Source organism: Patiria miniata, unplaced genomic scaffold, assembly GCF_015706575.1.
Source record: "Patiria miniata isolate m_02_andy unplaced genomic scaffold, ASM1570657v1 HiC_scaffold_18, whole genome shotgun sequence".
NCBI classification, from domain to species: Eukaryota; Metazoa; Echinodermata; class Asteroidea; order Valvatida; family Asterinidae; genus Patiria; species Patiria miniata.
Genome location: NW_024037056.1, coordinates 14,665,056 through 14,682,552, shown reverse-complemented (window position 1 = coordinate 14,682,552; position 17,497 = coordinate 14,665,056). Strand labels below are relative to the sequence as shown.

The 17,497-nt window shown below is 40.2% G+C and overlaps 3 protein-coding genes across 5 annotated transcripts; 2 read left to right on the top strand and 1 right to left on the bottom strand.

Moving 5' to 3' along the window:
• Window positions 1-169: 169 nt before the first annotated feature.
• Window positions 170-3,759, top strand: LOC119725169. The gene is made up of 4 exons (XM_038196529.1): window positions 170-190; window positions 535-660; window positions 1,110-1,212; window positions 1,823-3,759. The coding sequence occupies exons 1-4, from the start codon at window positions 170-172 to the stop codon at window positions 1,891-1,893; spliced, it is 321 nt and encodes a 106-aa protein (XP_038052457.1). The 3' UTR covers window positions 1,894-3,759.
• An 822-nt stretch (window positions 3,760-4,581) lies between these two features.
• Window positions 4,582-8,435, top strand: LOC119724803. 3 transcript variants are annotated; one of them, XM_038196020.1, is made up of 8 exons: window positions 4,582-4,730; window positions 4,938-5,047; window positions 5,677-5,872; window positions 6,237-6,296; window positions 6,580-6,699; window positions 6,842-6,964; window positions 7,382-7,469; window positions 7,842-8,435. In XM_038196020.1, exons 2-8 carry the CDS (start codon window positions 4,965-4,967, stop codon window positions 7,976-7,978), a joined length of 807 nt encoding a protein of 268 aa, XP_038051948.1. In that variant the 5' UTR covers window positions 4,582-4,730; window positions 4,938-4,964; the 3' UTR covers window positions 7,979-8,435. The 3 variants fall into 3 exon arrangements, with proteins under 3 accessions (XP_038051948.1, XP_038051950.1, XP_038051949.1); XM_038196022.1 differs by having other exon boundaries at window positions 4,938-5,048; window positions 5,681-5,872; XM_038196021.1 differs by having other exon boundaries at window positions 4,582-4,766.
• A 2,244-nt stretch (window positions 8,436-10,679) lies between these two features.
• On the bottom strand, window positions 10,680-17,489 carry LOC119724802. The gene is made up of 8 exons (XM_038196019.1): window positions 17,335-17,489; window positions 15,998-16,092; window positions 15,227-15,418; window positions 14,788-14,847; window positions 14,388-14,516; window positions 13,874-13,996; window positions 13,304-13,388; window positions 10,680-12,690 (listed from the first exon to the last, which is right to left on the bottom strand). The coding sequence occupies exons 2-8, from the start codon at window positions 16,064-16,066 to the stop codon at window positions 12,533-12,535; spliced, it is 816 nt and encodes a 271-aa protein (XP_038051947.1). The 5' UTR covers window positions 16,067-16,092; window positions 17,335-17,489; the 3' UTR covers window positions 10,680-12,532.
• Between the last annotated feature and the right edge of the window lie 8 nt (window positions 17,490-17,497).

Genomic DNA, 17,497 nt, shown 5'->3' with positions numbered 1-17,497 from the left:
GCAGGGCGTCTGCTACTTGCTGATCTCAAGTTACTCCTGTGCAGCTTCCCTCGTTCTTATTTGCATGAGTGCCCTGAGCCTTAGTTATCCTTATAATTATGTGAGTTATAGTTACATGTACGTGAGTTATGGTTATGTAAGTTATAGTTATAGCTATGTGAGTATAGTCATGAGCGGTATCTGTGAGTATGTCAGGATTATTGTATCATCTATTGACTGAGATGTCTAGATTGCATTGCCCTGTCTCCATTCTAAATATAAACGTGGACAGTTTTCAGCTGATTTATTCTTAATAGGTTCTAATCAATAAGCATACTTTTTGTTTAAGTTGCAACTACGCCCACTGCGGGAACTAATGCATGACTAGCCAAGAGCCCAACTCGTTAATATGCATGTTAGACCTTTATGCGCGCAGTGTGATTGGTCTAAAACTTCTGGGGGAGGAGCTTAAAAACGGACCGGTTGCGCTGGATCGAGGTACTGCAGTTAAAGTATATTATTTAAGTTGATATCGATTTGTGTATTTCTCTGTAGCCATTGGTCACTGCGGCCGATGCGATTGTGATCATTTTGGCCCTGGCGGAGCTGACCATCGCCATCATCAGTGTCGTCCTGACCAGCAAGTTTTTCTTCTGTTCTAGACCGGCGACTCAGAATATTGTAAGAAGCATAAACATTAAACACATAAAATACAAACATACTATGCGCCTATAAATGCTTTATGTAAGAGAATACAGCCCCCCCCCCCCCACATAAAAAGCAGCTACGGTACCAAAAATGCATTAAAAACATAAAATAATTTATGAAATCAGTAGGCCTATAATAAAATACATAAAACAGGTCATAAATTCAGCATTATTTTTAGTCATCATCTGGGTGCAAGTTTGACTGCATTCCACTCTATTTGAACGCAGTGTTAAATGATTAAGTCAATTTTGAAGAATCTGCCGCGATGACTGTGATTATCCCCGACAATCCTCGGGAACATAGAGGCCTGTACTCACCGGTAGATGATGATGATTTAATAAAACCGTTATCAGATGTGAGTTGGTATAGGCCTATACAAAAACAACTTGAATTTTCGATTCAATTTGGGATTTTTATGACAGCCCCAGCTTCGCTACCAACCCTTGCCTCAACAACAAATGGCAGGCAACTACTATCAGAGCCAGGCAGCGCAGGGATACCATGTCACCACTCAGCCACAAGTTGGTAAGCGACAAATTTTAGTTGAAATATAGACCACTTGCATTAGAGCCCTCATCTGAGGGTACTAGCTTTTGTTAATGCATTTACTCATATTGTGTATCAAAGGAGGAAAAAATACACCGTCAATGTGACGTCTGATGCAAGGGTTCTATTACTCAGCGGATTAACATAGTATGGATGATTGTTGTATGTTCAAGAGTTCATGCAAGTACGCATGGCCAAGTTGCCAAATACTATCCTTTAGGATTGGGGAGCTATGGCAGCAAGTTTCTCGGGTAGCCCTACAAAGTCCCTTTTATGGAAGGAATTTAGTAACTTCACTTAAAACTAAAAATGAAGATTGTACAAATGTAAGTTTTAAGTGCATGCATGCTTTCACGATCACGATCGTGATCACTAACTGGCGTAGTTACATACAGCGCCCTCAAAAAGATTGTTTGAAATATGGAATTGAAACCGAGGCTGTCAGTGCTAATTAGCCACTGTATATGAATTGACCTTATCTTTTATTAATTCTGTCACCTAAAGGGAGCACCAGCTGCCCTCGCTTTCAGTGCAAATTTGAAAATCGTCATAATAATGAGAATGTTCATGCCTGTGTCTTTTCATGCAGGCTACACAACCCAACCGTTACCCTCGGCAACCGCTGAAGCGCCACCTACCGGTCAGAACCCCATCAATTAGAAGAATGGTTGACCTTTGACGTCTGGTACCGCAACAACAAGTCATCAAACACATTCCTTTTCTTCGAAACGTAGAATTCGTTTTCAGCTTCAATAATCATCGGGGCGATCGAGGAGGAGGATTAAATTCATGCACAAATATTATGGCCGTAAATGTTGACCTTTAAGGTTCAATGCTAGAAGTAATATGTGATGGACCCATTTTGGGCCAAAACTCTTCGAGGGAGGTGGCGAAAAGGTTTAGAAATAACAGGCTTTGCCAAAATGTGATCATGATTATTCAATAGACTAGGGCCTAGAAAACGTAGGCTAGGTGCAGTGACAAATAACACGCACGTACTCGTTGGAAGTGGAACAATATTTTGTCAGGACCTATATAGCTCTAATTCTGAGCTTGAGAATTGTATTTAAGGCAACAAACAATGTAATACTCAGATGTAATCAAGTGTGCTTACGTTATTTTGCCCTCTACGGCAGGCTGCAGTCACGCGTGCCGTACATGCCTTCAGCCGTTTGAATTTCGTGCTGCCATCTTGCATCCCGCCATGCACCGTATATCCATTGTCAAACTTTCTCTAAACGTTTGAGAGTAGGCCTAAAGTTACACCGTGTACATACAGCCACCACAGGCACGCGTAAACAATACTGCTTCCCTCGGCCTCGTAGTGCGCCTTTAACAAAAAACATGTACTGAAACTGTTTAAAATATATTACTAAGCTACGGCAGATATGTAGAAAAATTACGACTTAAGTTGCCATCTTTGTTCATCATCCACTACCACTACGCGCAAACCATGCCATACCACCACGTGAGTCTAGCCAGCCGTCCCCTAATTCTGTATCGTGGATCGAAGGCCCGCCCCGTTTTGTTTTGACCAATCGCAGCCGCGATTACTGACAGCATTATGAAAGCACGCGCGTACGCGCGCGCGTATGACGCGCGGTGGCGTTGGAGAAGCACGTGTGCAGGGCGGGGCTGTGGTTCGGTCTTGTACCCTATCTTGTAAAAGATTCCCCTGCGCACGCTCGGAAAATGATAAATTCAAGAGTACAATAAACAAAAACCAAATCCTGGCGACGCCATGATTGGGAATATACTAATGCTGCATCCGAATCTGTTGTCTAGAGCTAGGTCTAGGTCTTCGCTCCATTAGAAATACGCGGAGACGCGCTGACAATAGACGTAGCCGTAGCTCTGGAAGCCCGTTTCGGACACGGCCTAATTATTAATTATATAAGAACAAAAATGGAGGCAGGCTGGGCATGGGAAGAGAGAACGGTGGGGAAAATAATACCGGTGCTTAGAGCGCAATTCCACATTAATGAGATGATCCACTTTTTTTTCATGTGGCCTAAGTAAAGAGTGCCTTCAGAAAATAAAGATGTAAAACAGACAACAACTAAAAATCACACAAAGAGGCAAGAAACAAATTTCTGTGAATTCAACACAGCGTTTAAATATTTGTGTTATGTGAAAGTCCATGAAATTATATATTTTATACATCGTTCCAATCCTTTTATTCTACAAAATACTGCATGTTTTATTAATAGTAGGCCCCCCTAATTGCGTGTATTTTTTTCAGAAAATAATCTATGACAGATCTGTATACATTGTAGGCAACTGTCCCAAGTCAGTAGAAACTACAGTACTTTATTGTCTTGTCACACATTCGACGGTGTTTTCACGAAGTGACAAAAAATCATGCAACGAGGTCATTCCGAGATAATCGCATTTGCAGTTAATCCTTTTTTTTTAAACACCTTAATTTTCGACTAGTTTTTATAGTTATGAATTTAGGAAATTTTTGCATTGTCAAGTAACGTATGCTTTGTTCTTTGCTAATTCAAAGTTGTTTATTAGAAGTCTGTCTTAATTAAACTGTATTTCATTAATAAAGATCAATAAAGATATTCTTCACTTCGTGAAAACAGCAAAACCCATGCAGAGGCCTCACTATTTTGTCTCATTAAATGGTACACACTTCGTGAAAATAATAATAAAAAAAAAGGAAGGACCATTCGGGCCGTTTTGTTTATTGGGGGGAGGGGCAGGGGCATGGCCCCCAGTGCCCCCACGTTTGTAAAGGATAGTTGTGTTGATGTTTATATTAATTTTAAATGTTCTTTCCGGCCGAGTAATCAACAGCAGTTTATTCGTTCATTCAGCACGCGCATGCCTTCAGCGAAAATCGACCAATCAACTAAGCGAATTGGTACCTGGGAAAAAATAGTCCAGGAAGACCGTTTTAGCAGAATTTCGGCTAATTTTTTGTGGTAAAAAAAACAAAACCCGAGTCTGACAGCAATTTGACAGACTGGACTTTTTGGGCAGATTTCTGGCAGAATTCTGCACAAAAGGTTACTTGACAGAAAAACATAGCAGATTTGAAAAGAAAATTGGTATCAAATACACTTACATTTGCTACAAAACATGAAAAAAAGTTTCAATCTTTTCACTTGCCGGACTTCGCTGTGACGCAACCACACTTTGCCTGTACAAAATTTATGCAATTTCATGACATCATAATATTATGGCAATTTATTGTTTATAATGTAAATTGAACCTTAATTAGGGCAATACTACAACATATGCATGTGATTTTAGGTGTTTTTCGCGCCTGATTCTGGGGAATGAAAAATGTTTGAAGTGCATTTAGCAGAATTTGGGCATGACCTTACGGTCACCCTGAGTATGACGTATGCATAATATGCCAATAATCTGATCTTCATGTCATTCGTTTTGCGATTTTAGCGATCGCGAAAGTGCTCCCAATATCGCAGAAAATAGACGTTCATTATCTGGGTGTTCTACTTTGATTCAATTGTGATATATTCCAGGTAAAGTTGGATATGTAAATCTTCTGGGATCTTCATGTAAGATTTGGATTATAGTCGTTTTTGGATGCGGAAGTGCGACTGGGTTTTGCCTGTTTTGAGAATTTTTTTTTCTTCATGCCACTCGCCCCACTTAAGGCATGGAGTTTATGGGGCGAAGTGGCAAAGGTATACGCACAATGGTGTGTTTTTTGTTCTCTTCTTTTTCAGACGATCGAGGAGTAAGGACTTTTCATCATGACGCTTCCAGCTTACACCCCTCTCTCTAATGATCAACCCCAGATGGTTCAACAACAAAATCAACAACAACAACAACATCAGGTGATTCTTCGAAGGGGGAGAGGGATGGGGAGTGGGCGGGGAGGGGATGGGGAAGGGGGCGGGGCAGGTTCAGGGAAGCAGGAGGTGATGAGAAACTGGTTTATTTTTTACTTGGTCCAAATGATGGAGGAAAGTAACACACAATTCTAGTGTTCAGGCATGCAACTTTTCCTCGGATCAGCTGATTTCCTCTTTATTTTCACTTCCCATGTGTGCCATTGAAAATAGAAAAACACTGTACAAAGAAAGTCTTGGAAATAATGAAATTTCCTCTTTTTTTGTGATTTCCCAGTTGCATGCCTGAGTGTTCTACAATTAAAGTTACAAACTTCTGATCATGTAAATGATGTAGTCCGAGTAACTTGGACCCAACTTATCACCTTTTTAACATTCGGACATGGTCTGGTGATAGTGGAGTCCAAGCTAATCCTTATATGCCGAGCAACACAATTCTGTCACTGACCCAAAAAGCCAACATTGCCCAACAAAAACATCAGCAAAGTGTTAACTTTTTGGCTGAAAAATATGTCATAAATTACAATGTACTACCATGGAGCTATAAAACACCAATGTACTAGTACTACAGATGCTAATAAACTTGGTTATTTTAATATTCATTGGTCCTTTTTCAGGTGGCAGTGCAGCCTGGTAATGTACAAGTGGTGTCTGGGAACCAGACTCATCCTGGTAACTGGACGAGTATGACAGGGACGGGAATTACGCAGATAGTCCTGGGAAGTCTGACCGTCATTCTGGGCATTGTTGCCTGCGTCATTGGATCTTTCTATTTCTTCATTGGACATGCGTTTTGGTGTGGGATTGGGGTAAGATATATTGAATTGTTGTTGAAAGTTATAGTATATCATTTGCAGCTATCTATTCTGAAAATATTATTGTTGAAAAGCATATTTGGTTTAAAGATAGGTAATGACACTAAACTCCCTGTGGCAAACTCTCTGGCATGCTGTCATTCTGAAGAAAACGGAAGGTCATTTCCGAAGAAGATGCATTGTTAGAAAATTCCATGGTACCCCAATGCGTGGTCGCTGTAATTTTTTGGGTCAGTACGTGACATCGTTTAGCTGCGATGTTTTAACCTCTGGGGACATTTGATGGTAATCGATTGGAAAACAAATTTCTTTTTTGTACAATTTTTAAACGTTTGACCTTTTTTCTGTTGAATTACAGTTCTACTGTGTTGCTGGCATATTGGGCGTGGTCGCTGGACAAAAGCAAAACCAATGTGCTGTAAGTAAAATATTCAGCTTTTCTTCAGTCGTGGTAATACTTTCCTTGCAATCCACTTCTGGTTACCCTGGTTCGAACCCCTTCTTTACATGTGGCTCAAGTTGATTGCGTTTGTTTTCTGCAGGAGTACTGGCACTCTGAATTTTCATATCAATTCCAAATCCTTCATCATTTTCTAATTCACTCTTGACTTCTCTCAGGGAAACATTTAAGTTTCTGTGTCTGAGATCCAAATTTGGGATCTAATTTTCTGTTGATCTTGTGTGTTTTTTTAATTTATTAGGCGATTGCATACATGATATTGTCCATCTTCGCCTGTCTCGCTTCCTGCATCGTTATGGGAATCAGTGGTACTGCGGCTGCTTTGGACCGTTATAGCTTTGGCTTTTACACTGATAACTGGGTAAGACATAAAACCAATCCAGCCAGCTATCCGGTTAGCCACTCGGTCAGTCTGAAGACAATAGGGGGCCTTTGGCTCCAGCAACATGTGTTTAACTCTCTCCATAAACTGACGCAGTGGGTTTTTTATTTTCCATCGTTAGGAAGGTAAAGTGGCCGTAGATGCCATGTTGGCGATAGTTGCTCTGGTGGAGTTTGTGGTGTCCATCGTTGGTGCTAGCATGACCTGTGGCGCCATCTGCAACACCCCACCGGCACACACCGTGGTGAGTAGTCTAGAATGCTTGCAGTGCATTCTGGATCATGTGTCCGATTTAGGGATTTGTTTGCGACTATAAGGAGTCCATGCAGTACATGGTACTTCGATGTGGAGAACACATTGTATCTACACACTGATTTGCGAGTATAGCGCGAAGTACGCAAGACTTATACAAGTATAATCGCAATGTGCACAGACCTCTTTGTTTGAGCACCTTCCATATGGTGGGAATACGTCCAAAAGTTACTCTTAACTCTTGCCTTGTAACCATTGAGGAGGATATCTGTCCAAAGACTTTTCCACATTTGCCTTTAATTTGATGTTTTTACCGTCAGTATAATGCTACTATTGCTCCTGTGCGTATTACGCATTATCTGTGAAAGTCTTATCACTGTTTGTATTTTGTGTTATCCTCCCGTGATAGATTCACTACCAAGCCCAGCCCCAGTTTGTCGTTGCTGCTCAACCCCAAGGTGTCACCTACTATGCTCCCCAAGGCCAGCAGCAGTTTGGTAAGTCATTTCTGATGTTTGGTTTAGCCTGTCTCTGGCTTTAAACTCGGCGCTGTCCGAGAGCGAATAAGTAGGAGCTGGTTCTAATAAAGATCGCACTAAATAACGGGAGGAAAACGCAGCAGGGCACCAGTAGGTATTGTAGTATGTGTGACATTTGGATGGTAACCATTTCTCTTAGCACAGGTGATATCTATAGATCCTTCCTGCCCGTCGGTTAATCCCATTGACCAAGCAGATCATGACTTTTGGTCAGGTGACCACGGTATCTCAGTCATACTTGATCAAATGCAACTGGTAGGCGGGCCTTATGGCCAAATCAGGAATGGCCCATTAATTTTGTTCTTTGTTTTCTTTACCTGTTTATTTCAGCATCCTACCCTGCACAGCAGGTAGTGGCTCCTCAGGGGCCATACTTTCAAGGACAAGCCGTGCCCCAGGCTCCGCCCCAGGCCATGCCCCAGGCCATGCCTCATGCCGCACCTCAGTATCAGCCCCTCACCAAATAAATGGATCACAAGAGGTGTAATTGTATCATCACTAGTCATTGTAAGTCAAGTAAATCACAAGTCAATCATGTGTTAATCACATGTCAATCACATGTCAATTGCATGTCAATCATGTGTCAATCACATGTCAATCACACGAGTCGATCGCATGTCAATCAAATGCCAATCTCATGTCAATCACATGTGAATCACATATCAATTACAAGCCAATCATTAGTCAACCACAGTTAAGTGACAACCTAAATAAATAAAGAGTGATGATGAACTATAGCTTTTGCTTTGACTTGTGATTGACTTGTAATTCGTGAAAGTACACCTCTGACTTCCAGTAAGGTTCTTATTTGAGCAGTCTCAAGATGTTTTAACACATGTACAAGTACTTGTATTGTAACAAAAGGTATTGTAAGCAGGCACTTGTTCGAATGCTAAGAATTTATCTTTTTTTATTTGGGATGTATGTATTGGCTTAGCATGGACCATCCTTTCTTCTGCACCCAAATTTTAGTATATGTGCTGTTACTTTTGCATCTAAACTTGCCATTGTTAGTATTAACAAAGGATCTGTGGTGGACTGTAGTCACTACGCAATGCTTGAATGCGTAAAGTGGTGTAACGGGGTATGGCTACATCCCCCCAACCCCAGCTGATGGCCACATTTCCCCCGCCCCTAGCAGGGGTCCGTGTGCTCCCCCATAGCTATTTAAGTTATTTTCCCGAGACCAACATTTCTTGCTTTGTGAATGAATAACTTTGAGTTTATGTGATTTAACTGGCGGGCGTGGCCTCTGTAAGAGAGTCCCTGTTACAGTTTTTTGGTGCCAACGGTGGGACAGATTTGTTTAGCTTGCCATCCAATGTGTATTTTTTTTGTTGAGTTTGAAGAAAGATTTAGCAGATCAGTTATACTGTATTATATGTTAGAGGATGAAATAGACTATTATCATGTTGTAGCCATCTCGATTTTTTTCCCCATTCAAATCATGGTCAACGTATTAAACCAAAGCGAGGCTGAAAGGAAAATTAGTCTGGTTCCTTTTTGCAGAAAAAACATCATTCATCATTGTTATTGGATAAAGGGAACATGACTGTAATGGTGGCAGCATGATAAAGGTCTATTGCAGCGATTGAAGCGAAAGGTTGACTCGGCTAGGATTGTCTCAGCCCGTGGGATCCAAATTCCCCAGCCATGCCATCCCCCATGGGCAGAACTATGACACATACGTACCCAGTATGCTCGGCCTCATGTACAGAGTCAGTGTTATAGCTTCTTGTACTGATACTAATTATTGTACTTGGCCAGTGTTGTTATCAACTACGTGTGCTAAGATTTCTGGGGTTTTTAACAAGTGAATTAATGCTTTTGGTAATTGCTTTGGGAGGGTCCTTATTTAGTATGTTTGGTGACTTTTAAAATTAATGTGACTTTTTTGGGTGACTGTGTATTTTTAATAATGTTGATTGTTTATGTTTCCCATAAAAGACAATAAACATAACATGTTCTGTTTATTGTCTTTTATGGGCCCCATGGGAGACCAGTAGATTCCTCTGAATGGGCCACCCCGTTGAAATAAGAAAGAAATAAATAAATCAATAAATAAGATTTGTAGAGAAAATGTACATATACAAGTAGATAATAGCGAAAGAATGTTGCAATATGACGCCACTTTTTTCATCATATATCATCTCAATAAAGGTCGTTCAATGCAAAAATGTTGAAAGACATGAATCTGGGACTGAGAAACATTTCCAATTTTTGTTAGGAAATACAACATTTTCTTGACTCTCCATGGACTTTGTACACAACTGCTGAAGTGGCGTCTGGACACTGCATTCTTACTGGTAATAGTAGTACCATGTAATCTTTATTGAAACCAGTCAAACTGGATTATATTCTTATACTTATTATAGTTAAACGAATTTTGAGTCTTGTTTAACTAATTTGACTAGTTTAACTAGTTTGCATCAATCCTCCATCTTTTTTTCTCGAGTAGCAGAGTGAACTCTGTACATGTATACGCTTTGGCAATTGTACTCATTAATCTTTGCTTTGATATAATCGGTAATGTTGATGTCACATACTAATAAGATTCTAAAGTTTAATAAACATATGCTGTACTCTGCGACTTGTGTGTTGAGATGTTCTGTCGGTATGCCTTCTTACGTCAATTAAAACTTTTAAGTGTTCACGTTTTATCTTAAAAAACATTTTCCCTATGTGCATGGTTTCTTTCAAAATTTGTAATAAAAAGCTGTATCCTCTTTGAGCGATCCCCGTTTGCTATTTCCCGGGCTTACAACATTGCTAATGTTGCTAGCATCGTGACGCTGGGTGTGATGCCTGGCTACATGGCATTAATGCGTTTATGGCTTTTGACTAGCGCCCCTTTAAAAAAGACATTGACAAAATTGGGAACCACCAACATAAGGCTGGATAGCTCAGTTGGTAGAGCACTGGAATGCCAATCAGGAGGTCGCAGGTTCAATTTTTGTGTTCATCTTTAAAATAAAAACATGAGAATATACATGTACATGTACATGCATTGTGAGCCCCACCAATCAGTCTGCATGGAAACGAGCTTGAAGATTCCTCACAGCCAATGAAATCACAGCAGCTAGTAGCAAATGCCTGTCCTCATGTAAAAGGACAGTTATCCAGTCTAGCTCAAGCTGTTCAAATGAATTATTCAAAGTCAGCTTAATATTCAATGACAATCGTTCAATTTCTACAACATGGTGTTATTGAGAACTGGCCAAAATAGATGTAACAAAAATAAAACATTGAGTACTAAAATATGTTGTGCAGTTAATATGATAGAATAGCAATGACATTTCATTTATAGACGAGAAATCTATATTTAAAATACAATCTAGCTAAGCTGAAAGACAGGGAATTATATCAGGCTTACACTCTTGAACTATTTCAAAATTATGTTCTTGATCTGCAGGTTTCTGGGTGTGTTAGGTGGGTATAATGATTTGTTTTTAAATGCCATTTCTTTGCTGAAAGAAATGCCCCAAGACACTGTTAAGTGATTAGAATACACAGAAATATTGGAATATATCATTTGATGAATAATGAATATTACTGAAAATGCCATACGAATCATTTGCTATATAATATTTAAAATCTATTTCAAATCAGCAAATTTCTACAATCAATCAACTCATTTTTGTCTACAGTGCATACATTTCACATATCAAATTCACTCCATATTTACAAGTAGTTTTATCCTAATTTCTTGCCACTGGCATAGGAAGAGCTTCTGTTGTCTTTGTATAATTGGCCAATCAGAATCAGCATCACATGCAGTCAAAACCAATCAAGTATGTTACACTTGTGGCTGCTCTTCTTATACCAGTGGGGTTAGCAGTGTTTGTCATCAAAACCTGTGTATATGGTAAGTACTTTGTGAATTTCAAACAATTTACTGAACTAAATGCTGTTATAAAATAGACTTTCCTGATGATATCAGAATATTGTATTAAAAATACCCCATGATAAAGTCCTATCTGAAATAAAAATCCTGTAAAAATAAAAAGATTTACCCCTATGCTTTCAAACTTAACTGTTCAGTCTAAAAAAACTCTTATTTTAATACAGAATGAAAATAAACAAAAAGTTAAAAATTGAGTACGCAAACTGATAATATACCCTGGTATTAGTTTGTTTATGCCGTTGACTTGTTTAAAGGTAATAAGCGGAGGCATTTCAAACGTTTCCATCGTTAAAACATAACCACGTCAACCAAATATCAACATTGAAAAAAATGAAATCTACTACCACTTAGACGGAAGTTGGATCAAAATCAAAATTATATACATAACTCATGACCCTTCCACAGCTTCTATATACACCTCATAACCTGTAATACTACTGACTGGACAGCACACATACCTGATAACAAAATGGGAAATTTCATGAACTATATAAAGCTGCAAGTTAATTTTCAACATCATAAAATAATTGTGCAGTGCTAAAACTTTCAATACTTAAAAAAACAATTACGAGTACTAAGTCCAAGTACAGGATTTGAGTAAACCTTGTATTGGGGTTAAGGGTTACCCCTGTGTCAACAAATGTTGAATACTATGAGGTCATTGCTAAATTTAAGACAACTTCAGATGGCTCAAATTAGACTAGAGGTGTGAATCAAAGGTCAATCACAGGTCAAATCAAAGTCAAATCACAAGCTATTGCAAGTCAAGTCACAGGTAACAGGGAACGATCCCATGAAAGCATTTTATAGATATCTTGTGATTGCCTTGTAATTGACTTGTGATTGAATTGTGATTGAATTGTGATTGACTTAATCGACTTGTTATCAACTTGTGATTGATTGCGATTGACATGAGATTGACTTTGATTGACTTATGATAGGCTTGTGATTGCCTTGTGATTGACTTGTGATTGACTTGTGATTGACGAGTGATTGATGTGTGATTGACTTGTGATTGACTTGTGATTGACTTCCAATTAAATTGTGCTTGTCTAAGCAACTGACTTGCGATGACTTGTGATAATACAATTACAACTGTCTAGCCGATTTGAGCCATTTATTTGGTGAGGGCCTGATACTGATGTTCAGGGGGTGGAGCCTGGGGTGCGGCCTGGGGCATGGCCTGGGGCACGGCCTGGGGCTGAGCCTGGGGCACGGCTTGTCCTTGAAAGTATGGCCCCTGAGGAGCCACTACTTGCTGGGCAGGGTAGGATGCTGAAATAAACAGGTAAAGAGAACAAAGAAAAAAATTAATGGACCATTCCTGATTTGGCCATAAGGCCCGCCTACCAGTTGCCTTTGATCAAGTAAGATTGAGATACTGTGGTCACCTGACCACAAGTCATGATCTCATTGGTCAATGTGTACCGTTTGATTGACGGTCAGGTTGGGTCTATCACTTGTACCTGTATTAAGAAAAAGGGTTACCGTCTAAAATGTCACATACTAGAATACCCACTGGTGCCCTGCTGCGTTCTACTCGTTATTCACTGCTCAGCAAAAAAAACCCTTGATAATCATACTAGTTTCAGGAAATACAGGCTCTGAATTCTTTCAAACCTCTTCAAAGACGCTTGAATTTCAAAGCAAATCAGGCAACAGCCACACTGTCATGTCATCTACGTGTATACTGAGTATTGCTTGTTCTCAAAGATTGCAAAATCCACGACATTCAAATAAAATTGAACCAACTAGTTGATCCTTGAGTGTTCAGACATCTCTACTTGTCGAGTCCCACCTGAGCAAGCTTGTTAACTCCTTTTCTTATCGCTCTCGGACAGCGCCGAGTATAAACTCAGTGAGAGAACACACCAAACATCAGACTTACCAAACTGCTGCTGGCCTTGGGGTGCATAGTAGCCACCTTGGGGTTGAGCAGCGACGACAAACTGGGGCTGGGCTTGGTAGTGAATCTATCATGAAAGGTCAAAGGATAGTTACGGAGTATTCATCCGTCTTCTACACTTCCCAATCCTTCAAGTTTTGAAATCCACCTTTGCCCGTAGTGTTAGCACCCACACTTTGGATTCCTTTGAGATCTTCTGTGGAGTATAGGTGAACCTTCAAATCCCTGCACAGTTCTTTTGCGTGGTTAAGCTCAGGGCAAGTGGGCAGATTCGGCTAGCTTCAATGCTCTCCACAGTGCTGTGTTTTGCACAGTGACTCTCTGTGTGACACAGTTACTTCACATCCCTTCCCCTAAAACTGACCTGCAGAGTTTTGCATATTGCTCTGACTTCCCACTGGAAGGGCTAATGCATTACAAGCACAGAATCCTTAGCCTTTAGCAATCCATCCCAGCATAAATCTTAACCTTTAAACAGTTTTAGTAGTAAAACAAACCCTTTAAACTGGAAGCATTACCCCGAATGCACTGCAAGCATTCTAGACTACTCACCACGGTGTGTGCCGGTGCGGTGTTGCAGATGGCGCCACAGGTCATGCTAGCACCAACGATGGACACCACAAACTCCACCAGAGCAAGTATCAGCAACATGGCATCCACAGCAACTCTGCCAATCTAATGATGGACAAAGTGAACACATTGGTTGTAGGTTTATCAAGTTTTCAAGAGTAAAGCACAAACACATTTTTGTTTGACCCAAGGAGCCAACCTATAGCCCTCAGACTGACGAAGTCACTGACTAAGTCACATAATTTGTCACATGTGGTTGTATGCCTATGTTTCACTTGAGCAAGAGACCAATCAAAGTGGCCCCGCCCACTGCACACACGCTGAACTACATGTATGCCCTCAATGCATATTCATCAAGCCTGTGATTGGTCAAATAATCATTGGGCGGGGCTTTAATAGATCTGTCTACTGTGATGAAGACGGGAGATACATAATGCTTCAGAATAACATAGTTCAAGGTTACTCTGAATTGGTTTATTTAATGTTTTGTAATTACCCAGCCGTTATCGTAATAATAGCTATAATAGCCATATTGGCGGTCGATGGCCACCGCAGAAGCACTGAATCCCATGACGACGCAGGAAGCGAGACAGGCGAAGATGGACATTACCATGTATGCAATCGCCTAATAAATAAATAAAAAAAGACCAACACACAATTAAATCATCCAAGGAAAATTAAATTGTCACAGTACAACAAAGAAGCCCAGAATTTTTTCCGAAAATGATGAAAGTTTTGGAATTGATAGGGCATATCAGAGAGTCACTACTGTGGAAAACTGGCAATCAACTTGATCCACATGTAGTGCCAACGAGGTGGTTCGAACCAGGGTAACCAGGAGTGGAATGCAAGGAAAGTATTAACATGACTAAAGAAAAGCTGCATATTTTACTTACTACACATGAGCTTTGCTTTTGTCCAGCGACCACGCCCAATATGCCAGCAACACAGTACAACTGTAATTCAACAGAAAAAAAGGTCAACCATTGTAATTGTACAAAAGAAAGGTTTGATTTCATATAGATTAGGATATTACAGCCCAAGAAGTTAAAACATTAAACATTTCATATATTTGTTAGGCTAAGCCGTGGATAAGTTGGTAATTTAGGGAGAGCGCCTCTTTGATTTCATGGATGGAATAATTTACATCTGCTGTTTTTACTACGAGACATTTGTTGAGACAAATCGTTTCCAAAGCAAGAACAATTCAGACAAAAGTGATGTAGACCAAAAACTGTCGAGACAAAATGATTGCTAAATAACCAATGTCTGACCGTAATTTTATCCTCTGTCATTAGAATAAAAAACATTCTATATCCACATTTCAGAACTTACCAGAATCCCACACCAAAATGCATGTCCAATGAAGAAATAGAAAGATCCAATGACGCAGGCAACAATGCCCAGAATGACGGTCAGACTTCCCAGGACTATCTGTGTAATTCCCGTCCCATTCATACTCTTCCAGTTACCAGGCCGAGTCTGGTTCCCAGACACCACTGGCACATTACCAGGCTGTACTGTCACCTGAAAAAGAACCAATTAATAAGATAAGACCATTTATTTATTAATAGTACCTGTACTACATTATACTAGACCTACAATGCATACATTGTTTCACTGTTTTGCTCGCCTACATGTAAATGATCATAAAAACCGAGTTTGTTTCTTTTGCACCTATCAAATGTCCCCCCCCCTCCCCCGTACAAATTACGAGTTTTCTTATGCATGGTTGGTGCCGTGAGATTCAGCACGCCTTGCGTGTTCATGGTACACCCGCCGTGATCGCCACCTTCATTTTCGTGTTGCGTTTAGTCGTTGTCATCGTCATTTTACCCCAAATTTCCCTCAAAGTTTCAAAACCCTGCCCTTTACCTATACCTGCATGTTCTTAAAAAGCTAATGTCGCCAACTTGTTTGGAAGGTCAAATAATATCAAAAGAGGATTTCGTTCCCTTATAAGGAACCGGGCCTGTCACCGTTACTATACACGATCGCCAAAAAAATTACCTTAATCTTTCCCAAAAAAACTTCATTTTCCAAAAAACCCAGATGAGAAACTTAACATGCTTAATTTGTTTTTTTCACTCGGCCAGTAATACTTACCACCTGATGTCGTTGTTGTTGAACCATCTGGGGTTGATTAGGAGTGTAGGCTGGAGGCTGCTGCATCATGATGAAAAAAGGTCCTTACTGCTCGTCTGAAAACAAATCCCAAAAAATGAAAATGTTGTGCCCATTCTTGAAAATCACGCATTCTCGAGATTGGGCATGCACATTCTTGAGAATGTGCAACTGGATCCTTGCTCAATCTTGGCAAAAAATAACTCTTCCAGATTGAGCGCACATTCTTGAGAATGCGCGACAAGATAACGGTCTTGTCGATGCCGAGCACCGGCTGCGCTTGGCAAGTCTAGCTGAATCCTCGTTCACTGATTCTCAATAATTATACTGTTGCAACGCAAGGCGCTGAAAAGTAGAGTGGATATGATAAGTAAAGGCGTATTGATATGGGGGGGGGGGACCAGGAAAAAATAAGAGACATAATAATACTAGTGCAAAGAATTCTGATTTTTGGGATAATAAAAGCGGGGGGGGGGGGGGGGGGGGGGACACATAAGAATGAAGAATGTGAAGAATGAAATGAATACTGCGACATCCCATAGTGCTAATGCTATTTCCCATTTAAATTGCCACCAATTTATTGTTCACATCCCACCATAACGTCGCAGAGCTGGATTCTATCTAGTCAAAAGAGCAATTTTGGCAGCTTCTGGACATCGTTTTTTTTTCGTGGCACGCATATGATACATGCAGGGACTTGTAACTTGTCTAGCCTAAACAAAGCACTTCCCAGACTAGTTCCCAGTCCTCCGTTATTACAAAACTTCCCATAAATTAGTGGGCAGAAAAAAGCAATAATAACAGGTTTAATTTGATTCAAATTATCGTAGTTATACGAGTACAGAAGCATAGAACATTTTCTTTCCTCTTTATATGAATTGTTTCCCTTTTAACCGCTATAAAATTCATTTAACATAATTATGTCGTGCAATGTTTGTTAAGATTGGGCAAAATTCATAAATTGTGCACGTGATATTCCCACCCAAACTTAAGAATGAGCGCTCATTCTTAAGAACGCGTGCTCGTTCTTAAGAATGGGCGCTCATTCTTAAGAATGCGCGCTCATTCTCGAGAATGTGCATGCCCATTCTCGAGAATGCGTGATTTCCAAGAATGGGCACAACAAAAACAATGTCACTGGTCAATGATGCATTATTTCCTTGGCCAAGTCGCCCCATTGGCTCCATGCTTTAACTGGGGCGAGTGACATGATGAAAACAAACCAGTTCAAAACGCACTCACGATTCGGCAACTACTGTACTGAACTAGAATCCAAATCTAACATGAAGATTCCGTAAGATTTACATTCCAAATTTTACCTGAGATCTATCACAATCGAATCAACGTAGAAACACTTTTCTTCAATATCGGGACCACTTTCGCTGTGTACGCCCAACCAATGTCAATATTGAAGATTATTTTTTTTGACAGTGCGATGTCGTCATACGTCACGTTCCCATAGTAGTTGTGACGGTGTCGTCC